Here is a 27783-nt window from a genome sequence, read left to right on the forward strand (position 1 = left end):
TTGGGAGAGATGAGTAGAAAATGGTGAAACATTTCTCCTTCAGTGACATTAAACAAGTAATCTCCGAAATATCACTAACACACATCAAACAGTTTCAAGTGAATTGATAAATTGTAATACAATTTCGTCAAAATTGTTTATTTTCTGGAATAAAGCACTTTGAGACCGATCTTATATCATGGTCACCGAGTATTTACATCATGACCGATGTTATACACAGCAAAAATAATGAATGGTTAGCTGATTTCTTGGGTCGGTAACGCGGTTAAAAATGATTTTAATAGCTCTATAAAATTAATCGGGCAATGTCAAGTATGCTATCTGGGGCTGACAACCATATTTAAAAGTAAAGGGGAGAATTTTGAGAAAATATGACCAAGCCGTGAAAACTAAATGTATTTGATATACTTCTGCTGTGGTTTGATCCCCGTACAGTACACGTTGTGATGAGGTGAAATTTCCAGCTGTTCATTGATCTCATTGGAAGGTACTGCGCTGGCTGGCTGGGGTGGTGAGAACTTGTGCTTTGTGGTGCAAGTGGGGCTATCCGTTGTGCGTGCCACGATTTATTTCGTATCAGACGTTAATGTATGTTAGACGCGCCGGCGAGCATCTTTGCTTGAAATGCCTTGTGCAGTGAGAGTGCCGCTCCTGCTGAGATCGGTCCATGGTTAATTGGTCGGCGGCGGAGTCAGCGGCAGGGAAGGAAGGAAGGAAGGAAGGGGGCACAGGGCGGAGGGGGGGAGAGGAGCGGCGTCTGCGACGAGGAGCAGCAGCGGGCAGCCCATTGTCCTCAGGTGAGCGGAGGCTCGTGCCAGCTTGTCTCACCTGTGCGCGTGGCCCGAGACCAGGCAGTCTCCCCAGGCAACAAAAGGAGTTAGTTATGTCTGCCCCGGGCGGGCTCAGTCTGTGTGTGAACGGTGGTCGTGCTGGATAAGCTGGGGCTGGAAACCTGGTCTGTCTTTGTGTGTGTGAGAGAGAGAGAGAGAGACAGGGACACACACACACATCGGGAGAGAGGAGATCCCGATTGTGGCGGTTACTGGGCTGAAGGCTTTGCGAGGATTGAGGGGAAAGGTAGGCCCGAGGTGGGCTGGACCGAGCTTTGTTCACTGGCAGCGCCCACTGCCAGCTCGTGGTTTCTTCCCAAATCCCTCATTTCTTTAAAAAAAAAGGAAACATTCTCAGCAGCGGTTTTGTTTGTGATTTTTTTTTGAAAAAGGAACGAACTTGCAATCTTCGTTTTCCACTGCACTTTGGTGGTTTCAAAGCACTGCCCCGTAGAGAGTGTAGCGTTCGTTGCACTCCAGCCATTTTCAAAAAAAAAGACGGGCTGAGTACTTCCTGTGGGTTGGGAATGAAGCACAAATAATTAACGGTATATGCTGCTCTTGAAGTACCCGTGCCGCTGCCCTCCGCTTCAAGATAAATACAGCGGTAGAAAGTAGATAAATTAATAACATGGGCTGCTGTGGTTTGAAAGGTTTTTGTTGTCAACTGGATGTCTGATATTTCAGGCACTATGCTTGAAAGACTAAACGGAGCAATCTGCATAGATGATCTCCATCGTGGGTGTGGAACGTGCATGTTGTGGCCAAAGAAAATGCTTTCTACGTTTAAACAGGTCACTTGTCAAAATCCCAAAGATAAGCAATTTGTAAATCCCTAATAGGTTGGGGACGGGATTCAGCCCACTGAAAGCACACTGGTCATCATGGAATGCAATATTTTGTACTGCTTAGTCAGCTACATGTTGGAGCAGTAGTTTGCAGGGTTATTTGGAACAGCGAGAGCAAAACCCTGCCCCACTCATAGCTTATTCCTTCATTGTTCCCATCAAATATCTGACATATTTGGTTAGTTAGAGATGGTACACAAGATGTTTTAGTCACATAGACTTGGTTCATTTGGTCAGAATACTAGTCTGAGTCAGAAAGCTATAGGTTTTGGATTCACTGCATGGGATTTTACATATTATTTAACACTTAAAAATAGAGAAATTGTATGTTATTATGCAAATATTTAGCTGTTGCTTTAATTGAGACATTTGTCTGCTTTATACGGAGGGTGGTGATGAGGGTTGTTTGTCTGACTAGAGGCCTGTGACTCGGGGTGTTCTGCAAGGTTCATTGCTGGGTCCACTTTTATTTATAATTTATATAAACAATTTAGATGAGAATTTAGGAAGCATGCTTATAAGTTTGCAGTGACACCAAAATTAGTGGTACAGTCAACAATGAATAAGGTTATCTTAGATTACAAAGGAATCTTGATTAATTGGGCCAGTGAGCTGAGAAGTGGCAAATGAAATTTAGTTTGGATAAGTGCGAGGTAACACAAACCAGGGTAGGACTTCTACAGTTATTGGGACGTCCCTAGGTAGTGTTCGAGAACAGAGAGACCTAGGGGTTCAGGTACATAGTTCTTTGAAAGTTGCATCACAGGTAGACAGGGTGGTTAAGAAGATATTCAGCACGCTTGCTTTCATTGCTTAGACTATTGAGTATAGGAATTGGGACGTCATATTGAGGTTGTAAAAGATGTTGGTGAGGCCACTTACGGAGTACTGTGTACAGTTCCGGTCGTCCTGTCATAGGAAGGATATCATTAAATTGGAGAGGGTTTAGATTTATCTGGATGTTTCCAGGACTGGAGGGTTTGAATTATAAGAGAAGCTGGATAGGCTATTCACTCAAGTGCAGGAGGCTAAGCGATGACCTTATAGATGTTAATAAGATCGTGGATGAGGTGAATAGCAAAGGTCTTTTCCCTAAGGTGGGGTCATTCAAAATTAGGGGGCATATTTTTAAGGTGAGAGGAGTAAGATTTAAAACTGACCTGAGGAGCAACATTTTTACATCAAGAGTGGTTCATATATGGGGCAAGCTACCAGAAAAAACATTAGAGTTTCAACATTTAGAAGATACTTGGAAAGGTACATGAATAGGAAGGGTTCCGAGGATATGGGCCAAAGGAAGGCAAGTGGGACTAGTCTGCTTTGGGAAACTTGGTCGGCATGGACTTGTTAGACTAAAGGGTCTTTTTCCCTGCTGTTTCACTCTGTGATGTACTAGAACGTTTGGAACAACTTGAAGAGCAGGGACTTCTAGCAACATTTCTTCTGTAAAAGATAAAACTTGATTTGGTTAGTCCATGTGAAATGTAGCTCAGTGACAGCATTCTCATTTCTGAATCTAAGTGAGTTCAAGTCCCACTTATGATGCACGTATCCTAGGTTGACATTTCTGTGCAGTATGAGGGAAATGTTGATGTATCAGATAAGAAATTTGAAACATGGTCATGTATGCTGTCTCAGATGGTCCAACAATTGAGATATATTTCATTGCAGCATTGTGGAAGCCTGCATGTACAAATTAGCTACTGTTTACCACATTTAAATAGTCACTGTTGCATTTGCTGTAAGGTACTTTCAGACATTGAGACTGAGTGTCTGATATAAACATCAGTTATTTTTCCTATTCTTTCTTGTCCTGGGCAGTCTTTGTCTTGTTATTTCCTCAAATTAAAAAATTTCAGGATTTGTTTGTTTTAATTTTCATTTTCATTTGAGCATAACAGTGACAAGCAAGTCATAATAAAGTCTGAATGTAATGCAACTAACTGACAGAACTAGGCCAAGGATATAATGTTTTGAGACAAACCAGCTTTATTGTATATAAGAATTAACTGAAGCATTATTAACATAATGATGTAGTTTATGATGATGCTGTGGTCTACTTTTTATTTCACTATACCCACCTAAAAAAATCTTTCGTATTAAAGAATCTTAAAAGTTCAGCCATGTTTAGAATCAAACAATCATAGAATCCCTACAATGTGGAAACAGGCTATTCAGCCAAACAAGTCCACACAGTGGAAACTGGGTGCATTACCTCCGCTATGGACACTATTTAGATTTAGTCGTCTTCCTTTTTGATTTTTGTCGTTGAAACCTTGTTATTGACACTTTGCTCCATTGGTAAAAGATTTATTTATCTAAAAATTTATGGTTGGATTCTTCACTGGGTGCGAGTTGGGTTCAGGACAGAAAAAAACTAGGAATGAATGGCATTTGTGCTAAACCATAAATTAACAATAAAATCCTTTATTTATTTCTTACTTGACATGGGAAATTGATGGGTAAAACAGTTGAACCTCATTGTTCAACTGTCCCCACTTCCAGTTCTAACCTACTGTATAATTATAGACTACCTTTTCAAATGTAACAAACCTAGTCTTGGTTAAATTGTATTAATCAGTTTCTCAATCTGGTGCTTTTATTTATTGCTAATTCAAACTTTAATTCCAAAAATTGAAGTTCTATTATAAATATGAGAAATTATGGACCAGACATTCACAAAACAGGATGGAACACCTGAGATACTTACTAAATCTTAAACACAAAAAAAACTTAATGGGTCCATTTCATTCCAAGTGCAAACTTTATTTTAACACACTATCATAATTTTCAGATATTTTTATCATTATTCTATAGATTGAATTTTATGACTATTCTTGAAAATGATAAGTTAGTGAGTTTGCTTGATGGAATTAATTCTGACATTAAATTAATTATTATTGTCCTAAAGGACAAGAGTTGACGTGTTCCAACAAATCTAACACCTGTTAGGGAAGATGATATGACTGTTTGTTTATTTTTGAAGTGCTGCAAAAGTTTTGGACATGTTGAACACTTGATTGCTTATTTAGGTAACCCTTTTCATTTTGTATGCATATAAGAAGGATTGCGTCAATATATTTAATACATATCTAATTTTCAAAATAATATATGATGTATGAAACTATTGCATTTAAGATGTTTACTCACTTAGAGCTAATACACAGAAACTACGTTTGAAATTGTGATTGTAAAGGACCAAAGTATTAGCAGTGCACCTTTTGAAAATAATTTGGATTTGATTCAGTTAATGCACCAAATCACTTAAGTGTTTCTCTAGTGACATTCCTTATTCTCAAAATCATTGATTACAGCCTGTCTTTGTCAGCAGATAGTTTGTGTAGCAGCAATTCTCCGGTGCAGAGCAAGGTTGCACCATCAAATCAATGATGTCAGGCATATTTTATTTGGGGAATACAAAAAAGTTGGTGTCACGGCTGAATTTAGACATACATCAATAACAAGAAAATCAAAAAGATGTTGGTAGCCGTCTTTAATTGTTTTGGCTATCCCTTTGTTAAAATTGATTTGCAAATTTTCTTCTTAATACGTACTTCTTTAGCTAGTCTAGATAGACTTGGAAAATAGTTGCTGTAAGATATAATCTGTATTGTGCTTGGAAAAACCATTAATTAAATGACTGTTCTGCAGTACAAATTGCTGGTAGTCTTAGGCATAGCTCTGTGATATTGTAGCTACATTATTTTTTGTAGAAAATGCCTTGTGTGCAATATATTTAAATGTGTGTATATTTACTGAACAAACGTCTACCAACATATACTGCAAAACCTTACATTGCAGTCTTTCTCAATGAACATTTGAATTCTGCCATGAGTGTCTCAGACAATCTGTCTTAGGGTATCTTGAGACTTGTCCAACTGATACTTTGAGTTCATCAGTAATCTGGGAACGTTGTATCTTTTAACTTAGACTATATGTTGACTTTCACTTTAATGCTTCCACTTCTTTGCATAATGGTGTAAGATTTGTAGATCTCCAATCCTTATTTTCTAGGGCTCAGGGATTGAGGAATTGGAGTATTGAGGAATTCATGTGCCCCTAATTATCCAGAAAAATGCTCCCTGTTTATGACACTCCAGGCTCAGTACCTCTGCCCAAAGGAACACTACTGAGTTTATTTGCCCTCAAAGAGAGCTACTTGTAATAGATTCTTATCACATCCTTCTCCAGCATGGAAGCAAATGTTAAATTGGTATTTACTCGCATGCTCAAATTCCCTTTAGAAAGCTTTCTTACTTTGTTTCATTCATTCATGGAACGTGGCTGTTACTCGGTGGCCAGTATTTATTGCCCATCCCTAAGTTGCCCTTGAGAAGGTGGTGGTAAATTGCCTTCTTGATCTGCTGCATTCCACATGCTGTCAGTTAACCCACAATGCCACAGGGGAAGGAATTCTGCGATTTTTACCCACTGTCATTGAAGGAACGATGATATATTTCCAAGTCAGAATGGTGAGAGGCATGTAAGAGAACTTGTGGGTTCCCATGTATCTGCTACTCTTGTCCTTCTAGATGGAAGTCTTCATGGCTTTGGGACAGATCCTATTTAAGAATCCTTGAATTTTAATATCTTATATTAAAATTATCTATATTTTATATGCTGTTCCTGAGTGTGTTGTAGAGGGAGTGGTGTGGTACCAATCAAGTGGGCTGTCTTGTCATAGAGTCATAGAGATGAACAGCACAGAAACAGACCCTTTGTTCCAATCTGTCCATGCTGACCAGATATCCCAACCCAATCTAGTCCCACCTACCAGCACCCGGCTCATATCCCTCAAACCCTTCCTATTCATATACCCATCCAAATGCCTTTTAAATGTGGTTGAAGCTGTACACTTTGAGGCAAGTGGGGAGTAATCCAAAACCCTTCCGAATTGTGCTTTGTAGATGTTAGGCTTTGGGGAGTCAGGAGGTGAATTACTTGCTGTATTTTTCCTAGTCTCTGTCCTGCTCTTGAAGCCACTGCTTATGTGGGAAGATTTTACAAATCCAGGGGAGTTTTTATGAATCCAGTTGAGTTTCTGGTCAATTGTCACCCTCAGGAAGTTGATACTGGGGGATTCAGTGATGGTAATACCATTGACTGTCAAGAGGCAGTGTTTGGTTTGTCTCTTATTGGACATCGTCATCACCTGGCACTTGTGTGGCATGGAAGTTACTAGCCACTTATCAGTCCAAGACTAGATATTGTCTAGATCTTGTAGCATTTGAAAATGGACTGCTTTGGTAACTGAGGAACTGGGAATGGTGCTGAACATTGTGCAATCATTGGCAAAATCCCCTCTTTTGACCTTGTGATGAAGGGAAAGTTATTGATGAAGCAGCTGAAGATGGTTGGACCTAGGGCACTACCCTGAGAAACCCCTGAAGTGATGTCTTGAACTGAGATGACTGACTTCCAACAACTACAACCATCTTCCTATGCTCCAGGTATGACTCCAACCAGTGGAGAGTTGGCCCCCAATACCCATTACTTCCAGTTTTGCTGGGACTCCTTGGCATCAAGGCCACATTCAACTGAGTAGAGCACCGAGAGCTGTCACTCTCCCCTCACCACAATGAAATAGAACTTTTTATGAGACCACACCCAGAGTATTATGTGCAATTTTGTTGGTCTTAACTAACAAAATATATATTTGGTCAGATGGATTACAATGAAGGTTCACCAAACTAATTCCTGAGATGGAGGAATTGTTCTGTCAGATTAATAGACTGGCCTGTATTGTTTAGAGGTTAAAAGAATGAGAGGTAATCAGACATACAAAGTTCTTACAGGGGTTCACAAGCTAGATCCAGGAAGGGTGTTTCCCTGGTTGTGTGCCTAAAACCAGGGAATAAGGTTGATCACTAAGGGCAGGCCATTAATAGAGACTGAGTTTTTATAGTATGGAAGGAGGCCCATCGACCAATTTAGTCCATACTGGCAACCTTTCTAGGAAGAGCTGAGGAGTTTCTTTACCCAGAGTCATGGAGATGTACAGCACGGAAACAGACCCTTTTGTCCAACTTGTCCATGCTGACCAGATACGCTAATCTAATCTAGTCCCATTTGGCAGCAATTGGCCCATATCCCTCTAAATCCTTCCTATTCATATACACATCCAGATGCCTTTTAAATGTTGTCATTGTACCAGCCTCCACCACTACCTCTGGCAGATCATTCCATACATGCAGCACCCTCTGCATGAAACAGTTGTCCCTTAGGTCCCTTTTAAATTTTTCCCCCCTCACCCTAAAGCTATGCCATCTAGTTCTGGACTCTCCCCACAACATGGAAAATACCTCATCTGTTTACCCTAACCATACCCCTCATGATCTTATAAACCTCTGTAAGGCCACCCCTCAGTCTCCAACACTCCAGGGAAAACAGCTCTGGCCTATTCAGCCTCTCCCTGTAGCTCAAATGGGGGGTGAATCTTTTGGAATTCATTGTGGAAGCTTTGTCCTTGATTTTGTTCATGTATGCAATTGATAGATTTTTACATATTAAAATATCAGTGGATACAGAGAATGTATGGGAGAGTTGTATTGAAGTACAATATCATCCATGAGCTCACTGAATTACAAACTTAAGTTTGAAGAATTAAATGGATTGCTCTTTTGCCCCACATTTTTTTGTTTGTCTTATGTGATGATGCGCCACTGCATGTGGAACTTCAAGGTCTGCAGAGTAGAAAAAAAATTGATGAGGCCCAACCGTGATGAACCCACCTGCATCGATGAGCCATGTCCAAGCTTTGGATGAGGAAAATCTCTCCAGTGTTTAACCATGACTGGGCTGCAACATATTGTTCCCTCGCTGCAATTAACCTTGTGAGAAATACAAAGGTGGTCATGTGAACTTCGACTATACCAGTTATAGTCTCAGCACCACCAACCTAACAGATCAGTGGTTGTAGAGACACAATGATCATTAACCAGTGGTGATCTGTATGCCCTTTACCTGTAGATTGAGTGATCAAATGACCTTGCCTTGGATAAAACTTTTTCCGTTATTCCCCGTAGCTGGTACGATGGCACCCTTGCAGTCTCCGGCTGTGTCTGCTTTGTGATCAGTGTGTGTTGTTGTGGTACCCTGTCACCATTTTGACTCATCTGTCCGGAATTATGCACTTTTTTCGACAGCGTGTAGAGAGTCAAAACTTTGCTACCCTTTCTCACCTATTTCAGCTCGATGTCATTGTGTTCTTTACTGATGCTGTCGTCCTCAATGGGCGGCACGGTGGCACAGTGGTTAGCACTGCTGCCTCGCAGCGCCAGAGACCCGGGTTCAATTCCCGACTCAGGCGACTGACTGTGTGGAGTTTGCACGTTCTCCCCGTGTCTGCGTGGGTTTCCTCCGGGGGCTCCGGTTTCCTCCCACAGTCCAAAGATGTGCAAGTCAGGTGAATTGGCCATGCTAAATTGCCCGTAGTGTTAGGTAAAGGGGTAAATGTAGGGGTATGGGTGGGTTACGCTTCGGCGGGTCGGTGTGGACTTGTTGGGCCGAAGGGCCTGTTTCCACACTGTAAGTAATCTAATCTTAATGCTGCACCATGTATAAGAGTTTTTGTCATCTTTGTGATGCAATTGTCCACTTGCTCTGGCAGTATAAAGGAGACGTATGGACATTCAGTCTGCTTAGCTCATATGCATTTTGCTCTACAATTTTAAAGACCTGTCACTTGGGTATCACTTGTCACTCTCTTTTCCAGACTTCCCAATCATTGAAGTGCTCAATGTTCAAGCCACCTTTGCTGCTGACTCCTGTGCCCAACTCCATTCATTTTCAGAATACTGAGTCCAATTTTGGGTAGTTCACCTCAGGAAGGACATACTGGCACTGGAGCATATACAGCGGAGATTCACACGGATGATCCGTGGAATGGTAGACCTAACATAGGATGAACGGCTGAGGATCCTGGAATTGTATTTATTAGAGTTCAGAAAGTTATGGGGAGATTTGATAGGAACTTACAAGATAATGCATGGCTTAGGAAGGGTGGACGCTGGGAAGTTGTTTCCGTTAGGCGGGGAAACTAGGACCCATGGGCATAGCGTTAGAATTAGATGGGGTCAATTTAGAATGGGAATGATGATGCATTTCTTCAGCCAGAGAGTGGTGGGTCTGTGGAATTCATTGCCACGGAGCGTAGTGGAGCCCGGGATGTCAAATGTCTTCAAGACAGAGTTTGATAAATCTTTGATCTAGCAAGGAATTAAGGACTACGGGGAGAGTGCAGGTAAGTGGAGTTGAAATTCTCATCAGCCATGATTGAATGGCAGAGTGGAATTGATGGGCCAAATGGCCTTACTTCCACTCCTATGTTTTATGTCTTCTATCCATTTCATCTTGCTTAGAAGAGTCCTTCTTTTGCATCGCTTTCTGAAGCTGAGAGAGAGAGAATGAAGGGCCTTTAGTATTCTAGTTACTATCAATTGTTTTCACACTTGTTCACCTAAGGCTGTTGTTAATATACTATTTCTTTATGAATTATGGAACGTGAATCAATGTTTCATTCCAAGCTGGATAGGTGCAGATAACTTTTCGTTTCTCAATACGTCAAGGTTTTATGAATGTGAGAGTAAATCAAGCCATGCAAATTTCTAGGATACTCACGGAGTATTGGTGCCTCTTGATTAAAATGGTAATTCCCATTCAGCTGGTTTTGTATATTCCATGTGCTTTGTTTGGGCTTGTCAGATGATCATGACAGACATTTTAAGTTAATAACGTCTTTTAAAACCATTTTTAATCTGTGAAATTCCCAGATATTGTCAAATGATGAAAGTTGAATATTCATGATGAATTTTCATTAGACTCATACAAGATGGCTTATGTCACACCAGCAATTCTCAATGAAAAGGTCAAGAGCAATAAAGAGGCCAGAAGGACCAATTCAAAAAGCTGAGGCTGATTTTACTGGCTGCATGGGGAATGTAGAGCATAAGAGCATAACCCTAAGAAGTTTAATAAGGGTTCAATCAATTAAGACTGAGACGTGTAGAAATTTCTTCACTTAGTGCTTTGAATCTTCAGAATTTTTTTTCAGAGGGTTGTGGTTCCAGTGTTTAGTATATTTAAGGCTGAGATCAATTTTTGGTGTTTTCGTGAATAATGAGATATGGGGAGCAGGCATGATAGTTGAAGTAGAAGATGTGATTGGATTAAATGGCTGAATAACTTCAATAGTTATTTATTCTTGCACTCATTCAATTTATATTGCATTCTTGTGGTATACCAGTTATAACGCAACAGGCAAATTCATTTTATTTCTTTCTGGAGAGTCTCTTTCTACACTCTCAGAACATTGAAGTTTGTGAGAGATGGACTGTATAAAGAACAAAATATGCTTTCAAGATGTGCAATCCATTTTTTAATCATGTTGCAAATTAATTTCAGAAATCTATTGTGATAGATAATAAGACTATTGTGGTAGATGCATGTCGTATGATACTTCTTAAAATGAAAGGCATCCTCAGTCTCTTGTTTAATACGTCACACTGATCCATCAAAAGAAATTCAATAAGAAGTCTGAATCTGCTACTTTTTTCGGTTTCTCTCCTACCATCTTTTCTGAAACTTTTTCGGTACTAAAGCAACCTTGGACCTCAAACCTTCCTTACTGGTATCCTGTGCTGTACCATTCGTAAACTTCCTCTTGCCAAAAATATTACTGCTCCTATTATATTCTGTAATGTAATATATTCCAACCATTTGCTTGCCAACTTTCTCTGATGTGAGCCCAGTATATTGACTTTATAATCCTTATCTTTGTTTCAAAATGTATAACTTTTACCCATTTCCCAGTTTTACTATTGTTTTCTTTTTTAGGATATGAAGTTCTATTAAATTTTGAGAGACCAATGAACCATGTATTTGGTAATAGAGACCCTTGAAGTAAGTAGTAACATTACTTTCAATGCTAAAGAATATTTGGTACAAAATAGTCCACAAGAAGGGGTTGGCAATCTACTTAGATAGTTCTTACAGGTAGTTCTCCTGTAATGCCGTAGTTGTATTCCAGTGGACTTGCTTAATAGAAATAATGGAGCCTGTGTGAAAAGTGGGGTGAGGGGCAGACCAGCAAAAATTATCACTCACCGTCGCTCAAAAATAATTCAAAAGTCTAATGTAGGGTATAGCACAGCCTGAATGAAGGAACAAATCATATTTATTAATGAAACAAAAGTCAATTTAACACAGTGCATTTAAAACACGTAAGAAAACTGCCCTCTGTGCAATGCCTTTCACAGAAAGCTGCTCTGTTGGCAGCTGAAATCAGTGCATGCACAGTACGGCACGGACCGATCCCTGCTGGAATCGCCCTAAGCACTCTTGAAAATACCATTCCTTAATTCTTCAGCGATATTATAGCCAAATCGTGCTGGTGAAATGTATGTTATCCCAGAACTACCTGTATTTAAATTTTGATTCTGTATTGCTTTATTTTCATTTGTATCTGCCCTAATTGAGTTCATTTTTAAATTAATTTGGGAATGTGAGTGTTGCTGGTTGGGCTATTATTTATTGCCTATCCCTAATTATCTTTGAAAAGGTGATGGTGAGCTGTCATCTTGAACTGCTGCAGTTCATGTGGTGTAGGTAGATCCACAATACTTTTGGGACTGGAGTTCCAGAATTTTGACCCAGCAATTTGTGAAGGAATGCCAATGTATTTAAGTTGGGATTGTGAATGACTCTGAGGGAAACGTGCAGGGGCAGGTTCTCCTATGTAATTGTTGCCATTATCTTTCTAGTTGTTGGTTATGGTCATGAGTTTGGATGGTGCTATCTAAGGATTTTTGGTGAATTCCTGCAGTGAACCTTGTAGATGATATGCACTGTTGCTACGAAGCATTGGTGGTCGAGGGACCAAATGTTCATGGATGTGGTGCCAATCAAGCAGGCTGCTTTGCCCTGAATGTTGTCCCGTGTCTGGAGTGTGTTTGGAGTTGCACTCCCCCAGGAAAGTGGGGAGTCTTCACTAAACATTTGACTTGTGCCTTGTAGATGGTGGAAAGGCTGTGGCAAATCAAAGTATAGATAACTCGCTGTAGGATTCCTGGTCTCCAATCTGCTTTGGTAGACACTATTTATATGGTTAGCCCAATTTAGTTTCTGGTCAATGGCAGGTTACTCATAGGGATTCAGTAATGGTAATGCCATTGAATGTCAAGAGGAGATGACTGGATTCCCTATTGTTGGAAATGGTCATTGTCTTAACATGTGTGGCATGAATGTTACTTGCCACTTATTAACCTAAACCTGGATATTGTCCAAGTCTTTCTGCCTTTGGACATGAACCACTTCAGTACCTGAGGAGTTGCAAATGGGGCTGTTTATGCACAATCATTGGCGAACATCATCATAATATCAGATGTGAGGGAGGGAAGGTCAGCTGAAGATGGTTTGGCCTAGGCAGTATTGAGGAACTCCATCAGAGATGTCTCTGAGTTGAGATGACTGATCTCAAGCAACCACAATAATTTTCCTTTGTACAATTGGTTCTGCTGCAATGAATATTTCTTCAACGCGAATTGGCTTTAATGTGATTGAAGAATTTAGACCGTTATTTCTAGTAGGTGAACTTTCCTTACCTGTATTGGCTATAACATGATTCCAACTCAATTAGTTTAAATGGCGCTGCTATTACGTGATTTCCTCATAACACGAGATCAAAATTATCACGTTATATCAGAACCAATTGTGCTACATATCACTCCACCTAATGGAGAGTTTTTCCCTGGATTCCCATTGACTCAGTGTTGCTAGGGATCCTTGATGATATAGTTGGCGAAAAGCATCTTGACGCCTAGGGCAGTTGCTCTCACTTCACCTCTGGTATTCAGCTCTTTTATCTATGTTTGAACCAAGGCTGTAATTAGGTAATCAGGAGCTGAATTGCCCTGGCTGAACATGAATAGGAGTAGGAGAAAGTGAGGTCTGCAGATGCTGGAGATCAAAGTTGAAACTTTATTGCTGGAACAGCACAGCAGGTCAGGCAGTATCCAGGGAACAGGAGATTCGACGTTTCGGGCACAGGCCCTTCTTCAGGAATGAGTAGGCCATTCAATCCTTTATCATTCAGTAAGACCATGGCTAATTATCCACTCAGTACCTTGTTTCTGTTGTCAGGTACATGTTATAGTTATAATGGAATAGCTTGGCCGGAGGTACAGCAAGTTCTGGACTATACATCGTTAGAATGTTAGGGCGTGGAATGGCCAATTGAGCCAAATCAGCCTTTGTACCTCTGTATTTGCAATGCAGTAAAAATAAAACCTTCAAAGATCTTCAAAATTGACCTCCATGGTTTTGAACCAGACCTTTTGAATAACCAATCCCAGAGTTGCCAAATAATCAATTCTTAATATCGAACTTTGTAGCTTAACTAAAAATCTTTATCTGTCTGAGAAAGGATATTGCCTGCAGTGACCCACATATTTTAGTTGGGCAGTTGGGATCCCTTGTCTTTCCGATGGACAGTTTGCTGTATTCCACGAAAGTTAATTTTGCAGGTGAAGGGCGGATTTTCTCCTGGATCATCTTGTGTTGCTGAATGGTCTTCAGTGAAATTCTTCCCTGCTGGGCTGTCTTCCAGGCGTGTTTTTATTCCCCATTTGTACCAGCCCTTCCAAAATGTTCTGTGGCCTTTGGCCAATGGGGTCATGAGTTAGATTCAAATGGATGTTTTGCCAATATCCGTCACTGTTGCCATGTGTAAAATACACTTGCTTAGGCAGTCAAGCTGTCAGAATATCTGATCGATCCTTCTTCAATACGCAACACAAGGGCTGGTTGTAACTGGTTCTCCTTGAACCCTTGTAACCTTTTTGATCCTGGTTTTTCCAGCTCATAGCTGCTGTTTAGTTTAGTTTGGCCAATTTTCCATTGGCTGATTTTCTTCCAGCTGTTGGTCAATTAACAATGCTCCATTTTGGGCCTGTGGTTGTTTGACCACAACAGTAAACGCAGCAGAACAAAAATTAAACAATAAAGTAATCTATTTGGTTTGTGCTTTAAGCTTAATTACCTTTGTTTTCAACCCCAGTCATATTAAAATCAGACAAACAGCCACTGTTTAAGGGATAAACAAAAGAAAGTAACAAAACTTTTCACGATTCACAGTCATTTCACCAGCATACATGATCATTTCTTGGTTGATTCTCTGAAGATGTTGGAGGAGAAAGTGAGGTCTGCAGATGCTGGAGATCAAAGTTGAAACTTTATTGCTGGAACAGCACAGCAGGTCAGGCAGTATCCAGAGAACAGGAGATTCGACGTTTCGGGCACAGGCCCTTCTTCAGGAATGAGCAGAGAGTGTTCAGCAGGAGAAGATAAAAGGTAGGGAGGAGGGACTTGGAGGAGGGGCGTTGGAAATGTGATAGGTGGAAAGAGGTCAAGGTGAGGGTGATAGGTCGGAGTAGGATGGAGGCGGAGAGGTCAAGAAGAAGACTGCAGGTCAGGAAGGCGGTGCCGGGCTGGAGGGATCCGGCTGAGACAAGGTGGGGGGAGGGGGGATGAAGAAACTGGTGAAGTCCAAGTTCATCCCCTGCGGTTGGAGGGTTCCCAGTCGGAAGATAAGACGCTCCTCCTCCGACCGTCGGGTTGTTGTGGTTTGGCGGTGGATGAGTCCAATGACCTGCATATCCTCGGTGGAGTGGGAGGGGGAGTTGAAATGCTGTGCTACAGGTTGGTTGGGTTGGTTCGTCCGGGTGGCCCAGAGGTGCTCTCTGAATCGCTCCGCAAGTAGGCGGCCTGTCTCCCCAATATAGAGGAGGCCACACCGGCTGCAGCGGATGCAGTAGTCGATGTGGGTGGAGGTGCAGGTGAATCTGTGGCGGATATGGAAGTTTCCTTTGGGGCCTTGGAGAGAAGTGAGGGGGGAGGTGTGGGCGCAAGTGTTGCACCTCCTGCGGTTGCAAGGGAAGGTGCCGGGAGTGGAGGTTGGGTCGGTGGGGGGTGTGGATCTGACAAGGGAGTTGCGGAGGGAGTAGTCTCTACGGAAAGCTGATAGGGGAGGGGAGGGAAATATATCCTTGGTGCTGGGGTCTGTTTGGAGGTGGCGGAAGTGACGGCGGATGATGCGCTGTACATGGAGATTGGTGGGGTGGTAGGTGAGGACCAGTGGGGTTCTGTCCTGGTGGCGGTTGGAGGGGCGGGGCTCAAGGGCGGAGGAGCGGGAAGTGGAGGAGATGCGGTGGAGGGCACCGTCGACCACGTCGGGGGGGAAATTGCGGTCCTTGAAGAAGGAGGCCATCTGTGTTGTACGTATTTTGAACTGGTCCTCCTGGGAGCAGATGCGGCGGAGACGAAGGAATTGGGAGAATGGGATGGCGTTTTTACAAGGGGCAGGATGGGAGGAGGTGTAGTCCAGGTAGCTGTGGGAGTCGGTTGGTTTGTAGTAGATGTCCGTGTTGATTCGGTCGCCTGAGATAGAAACAGAAAGGTCTAGGAAGGGGAGGGAGGAGTCCGAGACTGTCCAGGTGAATTTGAGGTTGGGGTGGAAGGTGTTAGTGTAGTGGATGAACTGTTCAACCTCCTCGTGGGAGCACGAGGTAGCGCCGATACAGTCATCAATGTAGCGAAGGAAAAGATGGGGTGTGGGGCCAGTGTAGTTGCGGAAGATGGATTGTTCCACATACCCTACGAAGAGGCAGGCATAGCTGGGGCCCATGCGGGTGTGTCCTTCCACCGACACCCTCCTTCGACTGACCGAACTGGTCCTCACCCTGAACAACTTTTCTTTCCAATCCTCCCACTTTCTCCAAACAAAAGGAGTAGCCATGGGCACCCGCATGGGCCCCAGCTATGCCTGCCTCTTCGTAGGGTATGTGGAACAATCCATCTTCCGCAACTACACTGGCCCCATCCCCCATCTTTTCCTTCGCTACATTGATGACTGTATCGGCGCTACCTCGTGCTCCCACGAGGAGGTTGAACAGTTCATCCACTACACTAACACCTTCCACCCCAACCTCAAATTCACCTGGACAGTCTCGGACTCCTCCCTCCCCTTCCTAGACCTTTCTGTTTCTATCTCAGGCGACCGAATCAACACGGACATCTACTACAAACCAACCGACTCCCACAGCTACCTGGACTACACCTCCTCCCATCCTGCCCCCTGTAAAAACGCCATCCCATTCTCCCAATTCCTTCGTCTCCGCCGCATCTGCTCCCAGGAGGACCAGTTCAAAATACGTACAACACAGATGGCCTCCTTCTTCAAGGACCGCAATTTCCCCCCCGACGTGGTCGACGGTGCCCTCCACCGCATCTCCTCCACTTCCCGCTCCTCCGCCCTTGAGCCCCGCCCCTCCAACCGCCACCAGGACAGAACCCCACTGGTCCTCACCTACCACCCCACCAATCTCCATGTACAGCGCATCATCCGCCGTCACTTCCGCCACCTCCAAACAGACCCCAGCACCAAGGATATATTTCCCTCCCCTCCCCTATCAGCTTCCATAGAGACCACTCCCTCCGCGACTCCCTTGTCAGATCCACACCCCCCACCGACCCAACCTCCACTCCCGGCACCTTCCCTTGCAACCGCAGGAGGTGCAACACTTGCGCCCACACCTCCCCCCTCACTTCTCTCCAAGGCCCCAAAGGAAACTTCCATATCCGCCACAGATTCACCTGCACCTCCACCCACCTCATCTACTGCATCCGCTGCAGCCGGTGTGGCCTCCTCTATATTGGGGAGACAGGCCGCCTACTTGCGGAGCGATTCAGAGAGCACCTCTGGGCCACCCGGACGAACCAACCCAACCAACCTGTAGCACAGCATTTCAACTCCCCCTCCCACTCCACCGAGGATATGCAGGTCATTGGACTCATCCACCGCCAAACCACAACAACCCGACGGTCGGAGGAGGAGCGTCTTATCTCCGACTGGGAACCCTCTAACCGCAGGGGATGAACTTGGACTTCACCAGTTTCTTCATCCCCCTCCCCCCACCTTGTCTCAGCCGGATCCCTCCAGCCCGGCACCGCCTTCCTGACCTGCAGTCTTCTTCTTGACCTCTCCGCCTCCATCCTACTCCGACCTATCACCCTCACCTTGACCTCTTTCCACCTATCACATTTCCAACGCCCCTCCTCCAAGTCCCTCCTCCCTACCTTTTATCTTCTCCTGCTGAACACTCTCTGCTCATTCCTGAAGAAGGGCCTGTGCCCGAAACGTCGAATCTCCTGTTCCCTGGATGCTGCCTGACCTGCTGTGCTGTTCCAGCAATAAAGTTTCATCTCTGAAGATGTTGATCAGGTAGTCTTCACAGTGCACTGAGACAAAGGCAGTAATATTTATGGATGAGTTTTCTTTTCTGTCAGATTCCAAGAGCTGCTCATTGGATGTTAGGCAAGGAACTTTCAAATCTTCATGCTGTAGCACCAACAACCAGATTCTTTCTCACAGAAGTCACTGCCCAAAACCCAATTCAAACTCTGACCACTCCTGGACTGACTAATAGTCTCCTCCAGTTCAACGTTCAACATTTGCCATCTGCTTGAGCATAAGCTTTTTCCATGCTTTCTGGAGTCAGTTCCCAGGCACTGTCCTCATTAATAGCCAAATTCTGCTCTTCTATGGTAACGAAGCATTTGCAGAACCTTTTGATCAGGAACCAACCAGCACTTAAGTTCCAGACCTGACCTCATTCATTAACAAAGCTTGTTTGGTCTGTTTTCCTTTTAACTTTTGTACTGTGGATTTAGATCATGTTATCTTTAACTCACAGTTCCCTGTCCACAGCAGCAAACCAAAATTGATAAAAAGAATGAAATAAAATAGTGAAAGTTTAGCAAGGGCTCTAACCTTCGGTACTATTTCTGGAATGTTATGTGGGCCAATAATTTTTCTATTATCCAGTGCCTCCAGCCATTTTCTTGATATCATGGGGAATAAATGGAATTGGCTAATGGCTGGTAACCAAAAATCTCTGAAGCAGGCGTATGTGGATAATCCACTTGGTGCTTCTGGCTGAAGATTGTTGCAAATACTGCAACCTTAACCTTTGCACTGATGTGCTGGTCACCCCAATCATGAGGATGCAAATATTTCTTCCAGTGACTTTACATTCTCTAAAACTTGTGTGAGTATTTGCAACGCTGATCAGTAAGTTTTTGCCAGTGGGACACCAAGTTATTAAGTATTTCAAAAAGGTGGAAACAATAGCATTCATAGCAAAGCTTCAATTCTATCCAGAATGTGTGGGCTTTCTCAAATTTTAGCTGGTTTGTTTTCAGGGAACAGTGAAGCCAAATGTTTTATTATCACAGATTTGATGTCTTCTTGCAGTGTTAACAAATTTCCAGTGAGTCATCCACTTTACATTTTGAACAATAGCTAACTGTGGTATTATTTCACTGCACAACTCAATAGGAGTCCTTGAATATATTGATATGAAGAGACACAGGAATTTATTTTGATCACTTATGTATTTATAGAGTCATAGAGATGTACAGCATGGAAACAGACCCTTCGGTTCAACCTGTCCATGCCGATCAGTTTTCCCAACCCAATCTAGTCCCACCTGCCAGCACCCGGCCCATATCCCTCCAAACCCTTCCTATTCGTATACCCATCCAAATGCCTCTTAAATGTTGCAATTGTACCAGCCTCCACCACTTCCTCTAGCAGCTCTTTCCATACATGAACCACCCCCTGCATGAAAAAGTTGCCCCTTTGATCTCTTTTATATCATTCCCCTCTCACCCTAAACCTATGTATGCCCTTTAGTTCTGGTCTCCCCGACCCCAGGGAAAAGACTTTGTCTATTTATCCTATCCATGCCCCTCATAATTTTGTAAACCTCTATAAGATCATACCTCAGCCTCCAAGGCTCCAGGGAAAACGTTCATAAGAAGAGTTCATAATTTAGATAAACATTCAGATCTCACTGGCAATTTGAGAATTTGGATTCATATTTAAAATCTAGAAATTAAAAGCTGTTGGCAAAATTGTTATATTGTATTGTATTGTATTATATTATATTATATTATATTATATTATATTATATTATATTATATTAACCTAACTGCTTCGCTCATGCCTTTTAAACGGAAGAAAGTCAGTTGTTCACATGGTCCAAGTAACTTAGGTATTTTGTAAATGCCCTCACTGTTGACTTAGCTGGTCACTGTGTTGCTAAAGTTGGACAATTAATATCAGGCTTACCAGTGATACTCAGATCCTGAAAATGAATTCAAAACAAAATGACATTTTACTAGTTAAGTCCAATTTTAAAAAATGAAAGATACAGGAAATGTATATTTCAGCTTCACAGAGAAAAATGGTTGTTAGAAATTCATGTGTGTCATAGGTTCGTTCTCTAGTACAGTTTTGTCTGCTGCTGCTGTCAGCAGTCGGAGTGTCTTCCCTTTACTTGAGCAATATTGTAGCTTGGACAGTAATGCTGTGAGGGCAAAGATTTCAGCATGTTGTCTCAGCAACTGTACAGGGAAAGAAACAGTTGAAGTGTTATAGTTCTGAAATGTTATCTATGTAAGCTTTTCACAAACTGATAGGTGAAACAAGGAGGCAAGGATATTCTTTGACTAGGTTGAAGACTGGGAGAGAATGTCTGATAGAACAACTAGTCCTCTCTGTCTATAAAAGGAATGGGGTTGGAACAAGTAAAGGAATGAGAGAAACATAAGTTGTACTTCGAGTAGGTGTACTCTGTTTGGCCAAAAGAGAGGGTGTTTGCGGCACAGTGGTAATGTCCCTACCTCTGAGTCAGAAAGTCCATGAGTCAGCAGGAACATGGATGGTACTTCACACCTGATGACGAGGTTTTTATCTGCCATGGGGAGGGAGCAGTGCTCCCATAAATCCAGTTTGTGCCTGACCTTAGCAATATGCTCCTCCCAAGTTTTTGCGCATGCCCTGGCCCCCTCAACCATGTTCCCAGCACCTTCAAATAACCTATCCTGATGTTGAGGGGGGAATAAAGGATTGGTTTACCCAGTTCCCAAAGGCCTTATTCTTACCTTGATTTACCTTGACATGCGAGACCAATTCGAACAGGTCACAGATGCTCCGAAGTCCGTGCACTGACAGCAGTAAAGAGCAAAGTAATTCATATACAGGGAAGCCTCCATTGCCTGGAAGAGTCACCCCTCTCAGACTCATATCCTTCCTGATGGACTTGGCAAAAGGTTCTATACAACAGACATACAAGGCCATAGAGATTGAGTAACCTTGCTTGACTCTAGATCAGATAGGGAAGCTTTCTAATTTCCACCTTTGATTGAGATTGCACTAACAATGTTGGTGTGGGGTGTAGGATGTAATTTGATGTTGTGATAGAGTTACATAATACACGGGAAGATAGTCTGTGCAAGAACAGTGTGACAGTCTCTCCTACAGGTACTGTCATTGGCAAATGCATCTGCAGCAGACAATATTATAAAAGAAGATTGCAAGAGTAGCTTTAGAAATTTTAAAGGTAAGAGAGGCAAGAGTTGGCATTGGACTACTGGAAAATGAGGCTGGAGAAGTAGTTATGGGAAACAAAGAAATGGCAGAGAAACTGAATAGATTCTTTGCATCACTCTTCATGGTGGAAGACACCATTAGCATCCCACGCTTCAAGTGAGTCGGGGCAGAGGTGAGTATAGTGGCCAACACTAAGGGTAAGCTGCTGGGAAAGTTGAATGGTCTGAAGGTGGATCAATCACTTGGACCGGAAGAACTACACCTCAGAGCTCTGAAAGTGATAGTTGAGATTGTAGAGGCATTGATGGTAATCTTTTCAGGATTCATTGGAGTCAGGGAGGGTCCCAGAGAACTTGAAAATGGCTAATGTAACCCTCCTGTTTAAGAGGGGAAGGAGGCAGAAGACAAAAATTATAGATGGGTTAGCCTGACCTCTTTGTTGGTAAGATTTTCGAGTGCACTATTAAGAATGAGAATGCGTGGTAAAATAGAGTTCAGTCAGCATGGCTTCGTCAAGAGGAGGTTATGTCTGACAAATCTGTTGGAATTCTTCAAGATGGTAACAAGTAAGTAGTATAATAGGACAGCCAGTGGATGTGATCTATTTGGAATTCCAGAGGCCTTTGACAAGGTGTCATACAGGATGCTGCTAAATTGTATTTAGCAGTCCATGGTGTTAGGGGCAAGGTAATAGAGTCATGGAGATGTACAGCATTGAAACAGACCCTTTGGTCCAACCTGTTCATGCTGACCAGACATCCCAATCTAATCTAGTCGTATTTGCCAGCAAATGCCCCATATCCCTTTAAATCCTTCCTGATTATTATACCCACCTAGCTGCAATTGTACCAGCCTCCACCACTTCCTCAGGCAGCTCATTCCATACATGCGCCACCCTCTGCATGAAAAAAGTTGCCCCGTAGGTCTCTTTTATATCTTTCCCCTCTCACTCTAAAGCTATGCCCTCTTGTTCTGGACTCTCCCACCCCAGGGATGACTGTGTCTCTTTATCCTATTCATGCCCCTCATGATTTTATAAACTTTTATAAGGTCACCCCTCAGCCTCCGATGCTCCAGGGAAAACAGCCCTAGCCTTTTCAGGCTCTCCCTATAGTTCAAATCCTCCATCCTTATAAATCTTTTCTGAACCCTTTCAAGTTTCACAACATCCTTCTGATCGGAAGGAGACCAGAATTGCACGCAGTATTCCAAAAGTGGTCTAACCAATGTCCTGTACAGCCACAATATGATCTCCCAACTCCTATACTCAGTACTCTGACCAATAAAGGAAAGCATACCAAATGTTTTCCTCACTATCCTATCTACCTGCGACTCTACTTTCAAGGAGCTAGAACCTGCACTCCAAGGTCTTTGTTCAGCAACATTCCCTCATAACTTACCATCAAGTGTATAAATCCTGCTCTGATTTCCTTTTCCAAAATGCAGTACCTCGCATTTATCTAAATTAAACTCCATCTGCCACTCTTCAGCTCATTGGCCCATCTGATCAAGATCCCATTGTACTCTGAGGTAACCTTTTTCACTGTCCACTACACTTACACTTTTGCTGTCATCTGCACTCTTACTAACTATACTGCTTATGTTCACATCCAAATAATTTATATAAATGAGGAAAAGTAGTGGATGAGCACAGATCCTTGTGGTACTCCACTAGTCACAGGCCTCTCGAGTTGAAAAATGTGGTGCTGGAAAAACACAGCAGGCCAGGCAGCATCCGAGGAGCAGGAGAATCAACGTTTCGGGCATAAGCCCTTCTTCAGGAAGGCTTATCCCCGAAACATCGATTCTGTTGCTCCTCGGATGCTGCCTGGCCTGCTGTGTTTTTCCAGCTCCACATTTTTCAACTCTGGTCTCCAGCATCTGCAGTCCTCACTTTCTCCTACAGTCCTCTCGAGGTATGGCTAACTGGCAGAAGGCAGCGAGGAGGGATAAAGGGGTCTTTTTCAGGATAGTAGCCTGTGACTAATGAAGTTCAGCAGGGCTCAATATTGAGACCACAGCTATTCATATTATACATTAGCAATCTGGGCAAAGGAACTGAGGACATTCTTTCAAAGTATGCAGGTGTCACAAAGACAGGGGCAGATAGTGTTGAGGTGGCAGGGAGGCTGCAGATGGTCTTGGACAAGCTAGGAAAGTAGGCCCAGAAGTGGGAGATGGAATGCAGTGTGAGGAAGAAGGAAGGCATAGACTGTTTTCTAAAAACCTGAAGCCCAAATGAACTTGAGTTCTAGTTCAGAAGTCTTTTAATGTTAACATGCAGGTTAAGTTGGCAGTTAGGAAGGCAAATGTAAAGTTAGCATTCATTTCAAGAGAGCTAAAATACAAGAGCAGAAATATACTACTGAGCTGGTATAAAGCTCTGGTCAGAATTTGGAATTTTGAGAGCAGTTTTTGGCCCCATATCTAAGAAAGAAGGCACTAGTGTTGGAGAGGGTCCAGAGGAGAATGATAAGGATGAAGAGCTTGCCATATGACGATCAGTTGAGGACATTGGGTCTGTTCTCAGTATTTTGAAGGATGAGAGGGGATCTGATTAAAGTGAACAAAATAGTGAGCGGTCTGGATAGAGTGGACTAAGAACTGAGCGCACAGTGAAGGGAGGGGAGGAGAAACCTTTTCAGCCAGAGGGTGATGGCTGTGGAGGCCAAGTGGTGGAGTAGATTTAAGACCGAGAAATATAGTTTCTTGTTTGGCAAGAGGATCGAAGATTACAGGGAGAAAGCTGGAGAACAGCCTTGAGAAACATATCTGCCATGATCGAATGATGGAACAGACACATTGGGCCGAATGACCTCCTATACCTTATGGCCTTATGACAAGCAGGTCGGTGAGGATGAGATTAAGTGTTGGTTCCTTTGCCACCTGTCTCAGACTCTGTCTAGCAGCTATTTCCTTTGGGACTAGTTTAGCTTGTCAGTAGTCATGCTACTGAACTACTTGTAGTGATGGACGTATTGAGCTCATCCACCCAGAAATAGGATACCCATAAAAACCAGGTTTGGTTTTGTTGAATTGGGTACCTTCAGACGTCCTTCCAATTGGCAGAAAATTCAATTTGATATTGTATGTGTTCAATCTGTCATCAGAAAAATTGAAGCAATATGGTTACACTTTATGGAAAATTATGCTACTTCACTGCTGAGGAGCAATTCCTGGTACCTCTTATCTGGTGTGAATAGATTTGCACAGTAGTTATGTGTAGTTAGCGAGATGGCCTACAAGCAACAAGAGTTAACAAGAATTATGTGATATTCAGCCTCTATTAAGCTTAAAATAACCTAAAAGGGCTTCATTCCAAGATGAGTCTTGCATAGTTATTTTAATGTTCCTGAAAAGGTCAGAATTTTTTTTTAACCAATTTGTGGGCGGCACGGTGGCACAGTGGTTAGCACTGCTGCCTCACAGCGCCTGAGACCCGGGTTCAATTCCCGCCTCAGGCGACTGACTGTGTGGAGTTTGCACGTTCTCCCCGTGTCTGCGTGGGTTTCCTCCGGGTGCTCCGGTTTCCTCCCACAGTCCAAAAGATGTGCAGGGTCAGGTGAATTGGCCATGCTAAATTGCCCGTAGTGTTAGGTAAGGGGTAAATGTAGGGGTATGGGTGGGTTGCGCTTCGGCGGGTCGGTGTGGACTTGTTGGGCCGAAGGGCCTGTTTCCACACTGTAATGTAATCTAATCTAATGTGATGGTAACATAACCAGATTTAGTTGTGCTCCAATCTGTCAAAGTTAGTTGGCTAATCTAAGGTTTATGCTCCAGATCTAACTTTATAAATTTAATATTTTTGATATGGTGCTGACTCCATGTTTTATGTTGCAGAATTACAGACTCCTGACTCTTTTCTAGTTCTGAAACTATGGAGGCCACAAGCATGTTGCCCATACTGAAGAAAAGGCTAGCCTTTCTCTCAGGTACAGTATCATGTGTGTTACTTGAGAGTTGACATATTGAGTAGAGTTTCAAGAAAGATTGCTTTGTATTGTCATAATGAATTTGCTAACCTATAAGTTGATTGTTTCAAATGATGTTACTTTCTGATTGCCACTATGGTGTTTTGTCTTTGTAGTTTGAAAATTATTAATATTGGGTATACAACAGGCTAGGGTTATAAAGAAATTGTGAAATTTGTATGTTGTTAATGTCTTTATTGATCAGCATTTTCTTCTTAAAATTATCGTAGGTATGAAAAGTTTTGTTGCTATCATTGGAGGAAGATTAGTCCATGTAGACAGGCCAACAAGGGGCGAAGCCACATTAGATTTGGTACTGGGTAATGAGCCTGGCCAGGTGTTAGACTTGGAAGTAGGTGAGCACTTTGGTGATAGCGATCACAATTCTGTTATGTTTACTCTAGTGATAGAAAGGGATAGGTGTATACCACTGGGCAAGATTACAGCTGGGGAAAGGCAATTACGATGCGATTAGGCAAGATTTAGGAAGCATAGAATGGGGAAGGAAACTGCAGGGGATGGGTACATTAGAAATGTGGAGCTTATTCAAGGAAAAGCTCCTGTGTGTCTGAGATAAGTATGTACCTGTCAGGCAGGGAGGAAGCTGTAGAGCGCGGGAGCCGTGGTTTACGAAGGAAGTGGAATGTCTGGTCAAGAGGAAGAAGAAGGCTTATGTTAGGATGAGATGTGAAGGCTCAGTTAGGGTCCTTGAGGGTTACAAAGTAGCTAGGAAAGACCTACAGAGAGCTCAGAAGAGCCAGGAGGAGACATTAGAAGTTGTTGGCGGATAGGATCAGGGTAAACCCTAAGGCTTTCTATAGGCATTTAAGGAATAAAAGAATGATGAGAGTAAGATTGGGGCTAGTCAAGGATAGTAGTGGGAATTGTTTATGGAGTCAGAGGAGATAGGGGAAGCACTAAATGAATATTTTTCGAAGTATTCACTCTAGAAAATGACAGTGTTGGCGAGGAGAATACTGAGATACAGGCTACTAGACTAGGTGGGATTGAGGTTCACAAGGAAGAGTTATTAGAAATCCTGCAGAGTGTGAAAATAGATAATTCCCCTGGGCCAGATGGGATTTAGCCTAGGATCCTCTGGGAAGCTAGGGACAAGATTGCCAAGCCTTTGGCATTGATCTTTAAATCGTCATTGTCTTCAGGAATAGTGCCAGAAGACTTGAGGATAGCAAATGTGGTTCCCCTGTTCAAGAAGGGGAGTAGAGACAACCCTGGTAATTATAGACCAGTGAGTCTTACTTCAGTTGTTGGAAAAGGTTATAAGAGATAGGATTTATAATCATCTAGAAAAGAATAATTTGATTAGGGATAGTCAGCACGGTTTTGTGAAGGGTAGGTTGTGCCTCACAAACTTTATTGAGTTCTTTGAGAAGGTGACCAAACAGGTAGATGACAGTAAACCGGTTGATGTGGTGTATATGGATATTAGCAAGGCGTTCGATAAGGCTCCCCACAGTAGGCTATTGTACAAAATGCGGAGGAATGGGATTGTGGGAGATAGCAGTTTGGATCAGTAGTTGGCTTGCTGAAAGAAGACAGAGGGTGGTGGTTGATGGGAAATGTTCATCCTGGAGTCCAGTTACTAGTGGTGTACTGCAAGGGTCAGTGTTGGATCCACTGCTGATCGTCATTTTGTATAAACTACCTGGATGAGGGCATAGAAGGGTGGTTTAGTAAATTTGCAGATGACACTAAGGTCGGTGGAGTTGTGGATAGTGACGAAGGATGTTGTAGGTTACAGAGAGACACAGATAAGCTGCACAGCTGGGCTGAGAGGTGGCAAATGGAGTTTAATGTGGACAAGTGTGAGGTGATTCACTTTGGCCAGAGTAACCAGAATGCAACGTACTGGGCTAGTGGTAAAATTTCTTGGTAGTGAAGATGAGCAGAGATCTCTCAGTGTCCATGTACACAGATCCTTGAAAATTGCCACCCCCCAGGTTGACAGGGTTGTTAAGAAGGCACACAGTGTTTTAGCTTTTATTAATAGAGGGATCGAGTTCCAGAACCATGTGGTTATGCTGCAGCTGTACAAAACTCTGGTGCGGCCGCACTTGGAGTATTGTATACAGTTCTGGTCACTGCATTATAAGAAGGATGTGGAAGCTTTGGAAAGGGTGCAGAGGAGATTTACTAGGATGTTGCCTGGTATGGAGGGAAGGTCTTACGAGGAAAGGCTGAGGGACTTGAGGCTGTTTTCGTTAGAGAGAAGGTTGAGAGGTGACTTACTAGAGACATATAAGATAAGCAGAGGGTTAGATAGGATGGACAGGGAGAGCCTTTTTCCAAGTATGGTGACGGCGAGCGGGGGGGGGTATAGCTTTAAATTGAGGGGTGATAGATAGAGGACAGATGTCAGAGGTAGTTTCTTTACTCAGAGTAGTAAGGGTATGGAATGCTTTGCCTGCAAAGGTAGTAGGTTCGCCGACTTTAAGTACATTTAAGTTGTCATTGGACAAGCATATGGACATACATGGAATAGTGTAGGTTAGATGGGCTTCAGATTGGTATGACAGGTCGGCGCAACATTGAGGGCCAAAGGGCCTGTACTGCGCTGTAATGTTCTATGTTTTAATCAGTCTAGTTGTGTCCACTATATGAGTTACAATTACAAATTCCAAGTAGGCAGTTTGTTCAACAGCCCAAAATTTGAAGCTGATGAT

The 27783-nt window shown here is 42.9% G+C and overlaps 1 protein-coding gene across 3 annotated transcripts in view; it reads left to right on the plus strand.

Moving 5' to 3' along the window:
* Positions 1–671: 671 nt before the first annotated feature.
* Positions 672–27783, plus strand: part of sestd1 (SEC14 and spectrin domains 1) — a 130971-nt gene continuing 103859 nt past the window's right edge. The window contains exons 1-3 of one of the 3 annotated variants that reach the window (XM_043693496.2): positions 715–797; positions 11513–11578; positions 24969–25060. In XM_043693496.2, coding sequence (XP_043549431.1) covers positions 25006–25060 — 55 coding nt within the window. In that variant the 5' untranslated portion in view covers positions 715–797; positions 11513–11578; positions 24969–25005. Of the gene's footprint in view, positions 798–934; positions 1078–11512; positions 11579–24968; positions 25061–27783 lie in introns of those variants that run through there. The other 2 variants (XM_043693500.2, XM_043693502.2) reach the window with 2 other exon arrangements.

The sequence above is a fragment of the Chiloscyllium plagiosum genome, unplaced genomic scaffold, assembly GCF_037043375.1.
Source record: "Chiloscyllium plagiosum isolate Xiang-an unplaced genomic scaffold, Cpla_swu_hap1 HiC_scaffold_7, whole genome shotgun sequence".
Taxonomy (NCBI): domain Eukaryota; kingdom Metazoa; phylum Chordata; class Chondrichthyes; order Orectolobiformes; family Hemiscylliidae; genus Chiloscyllium; species Chiloscyllium plagiosum.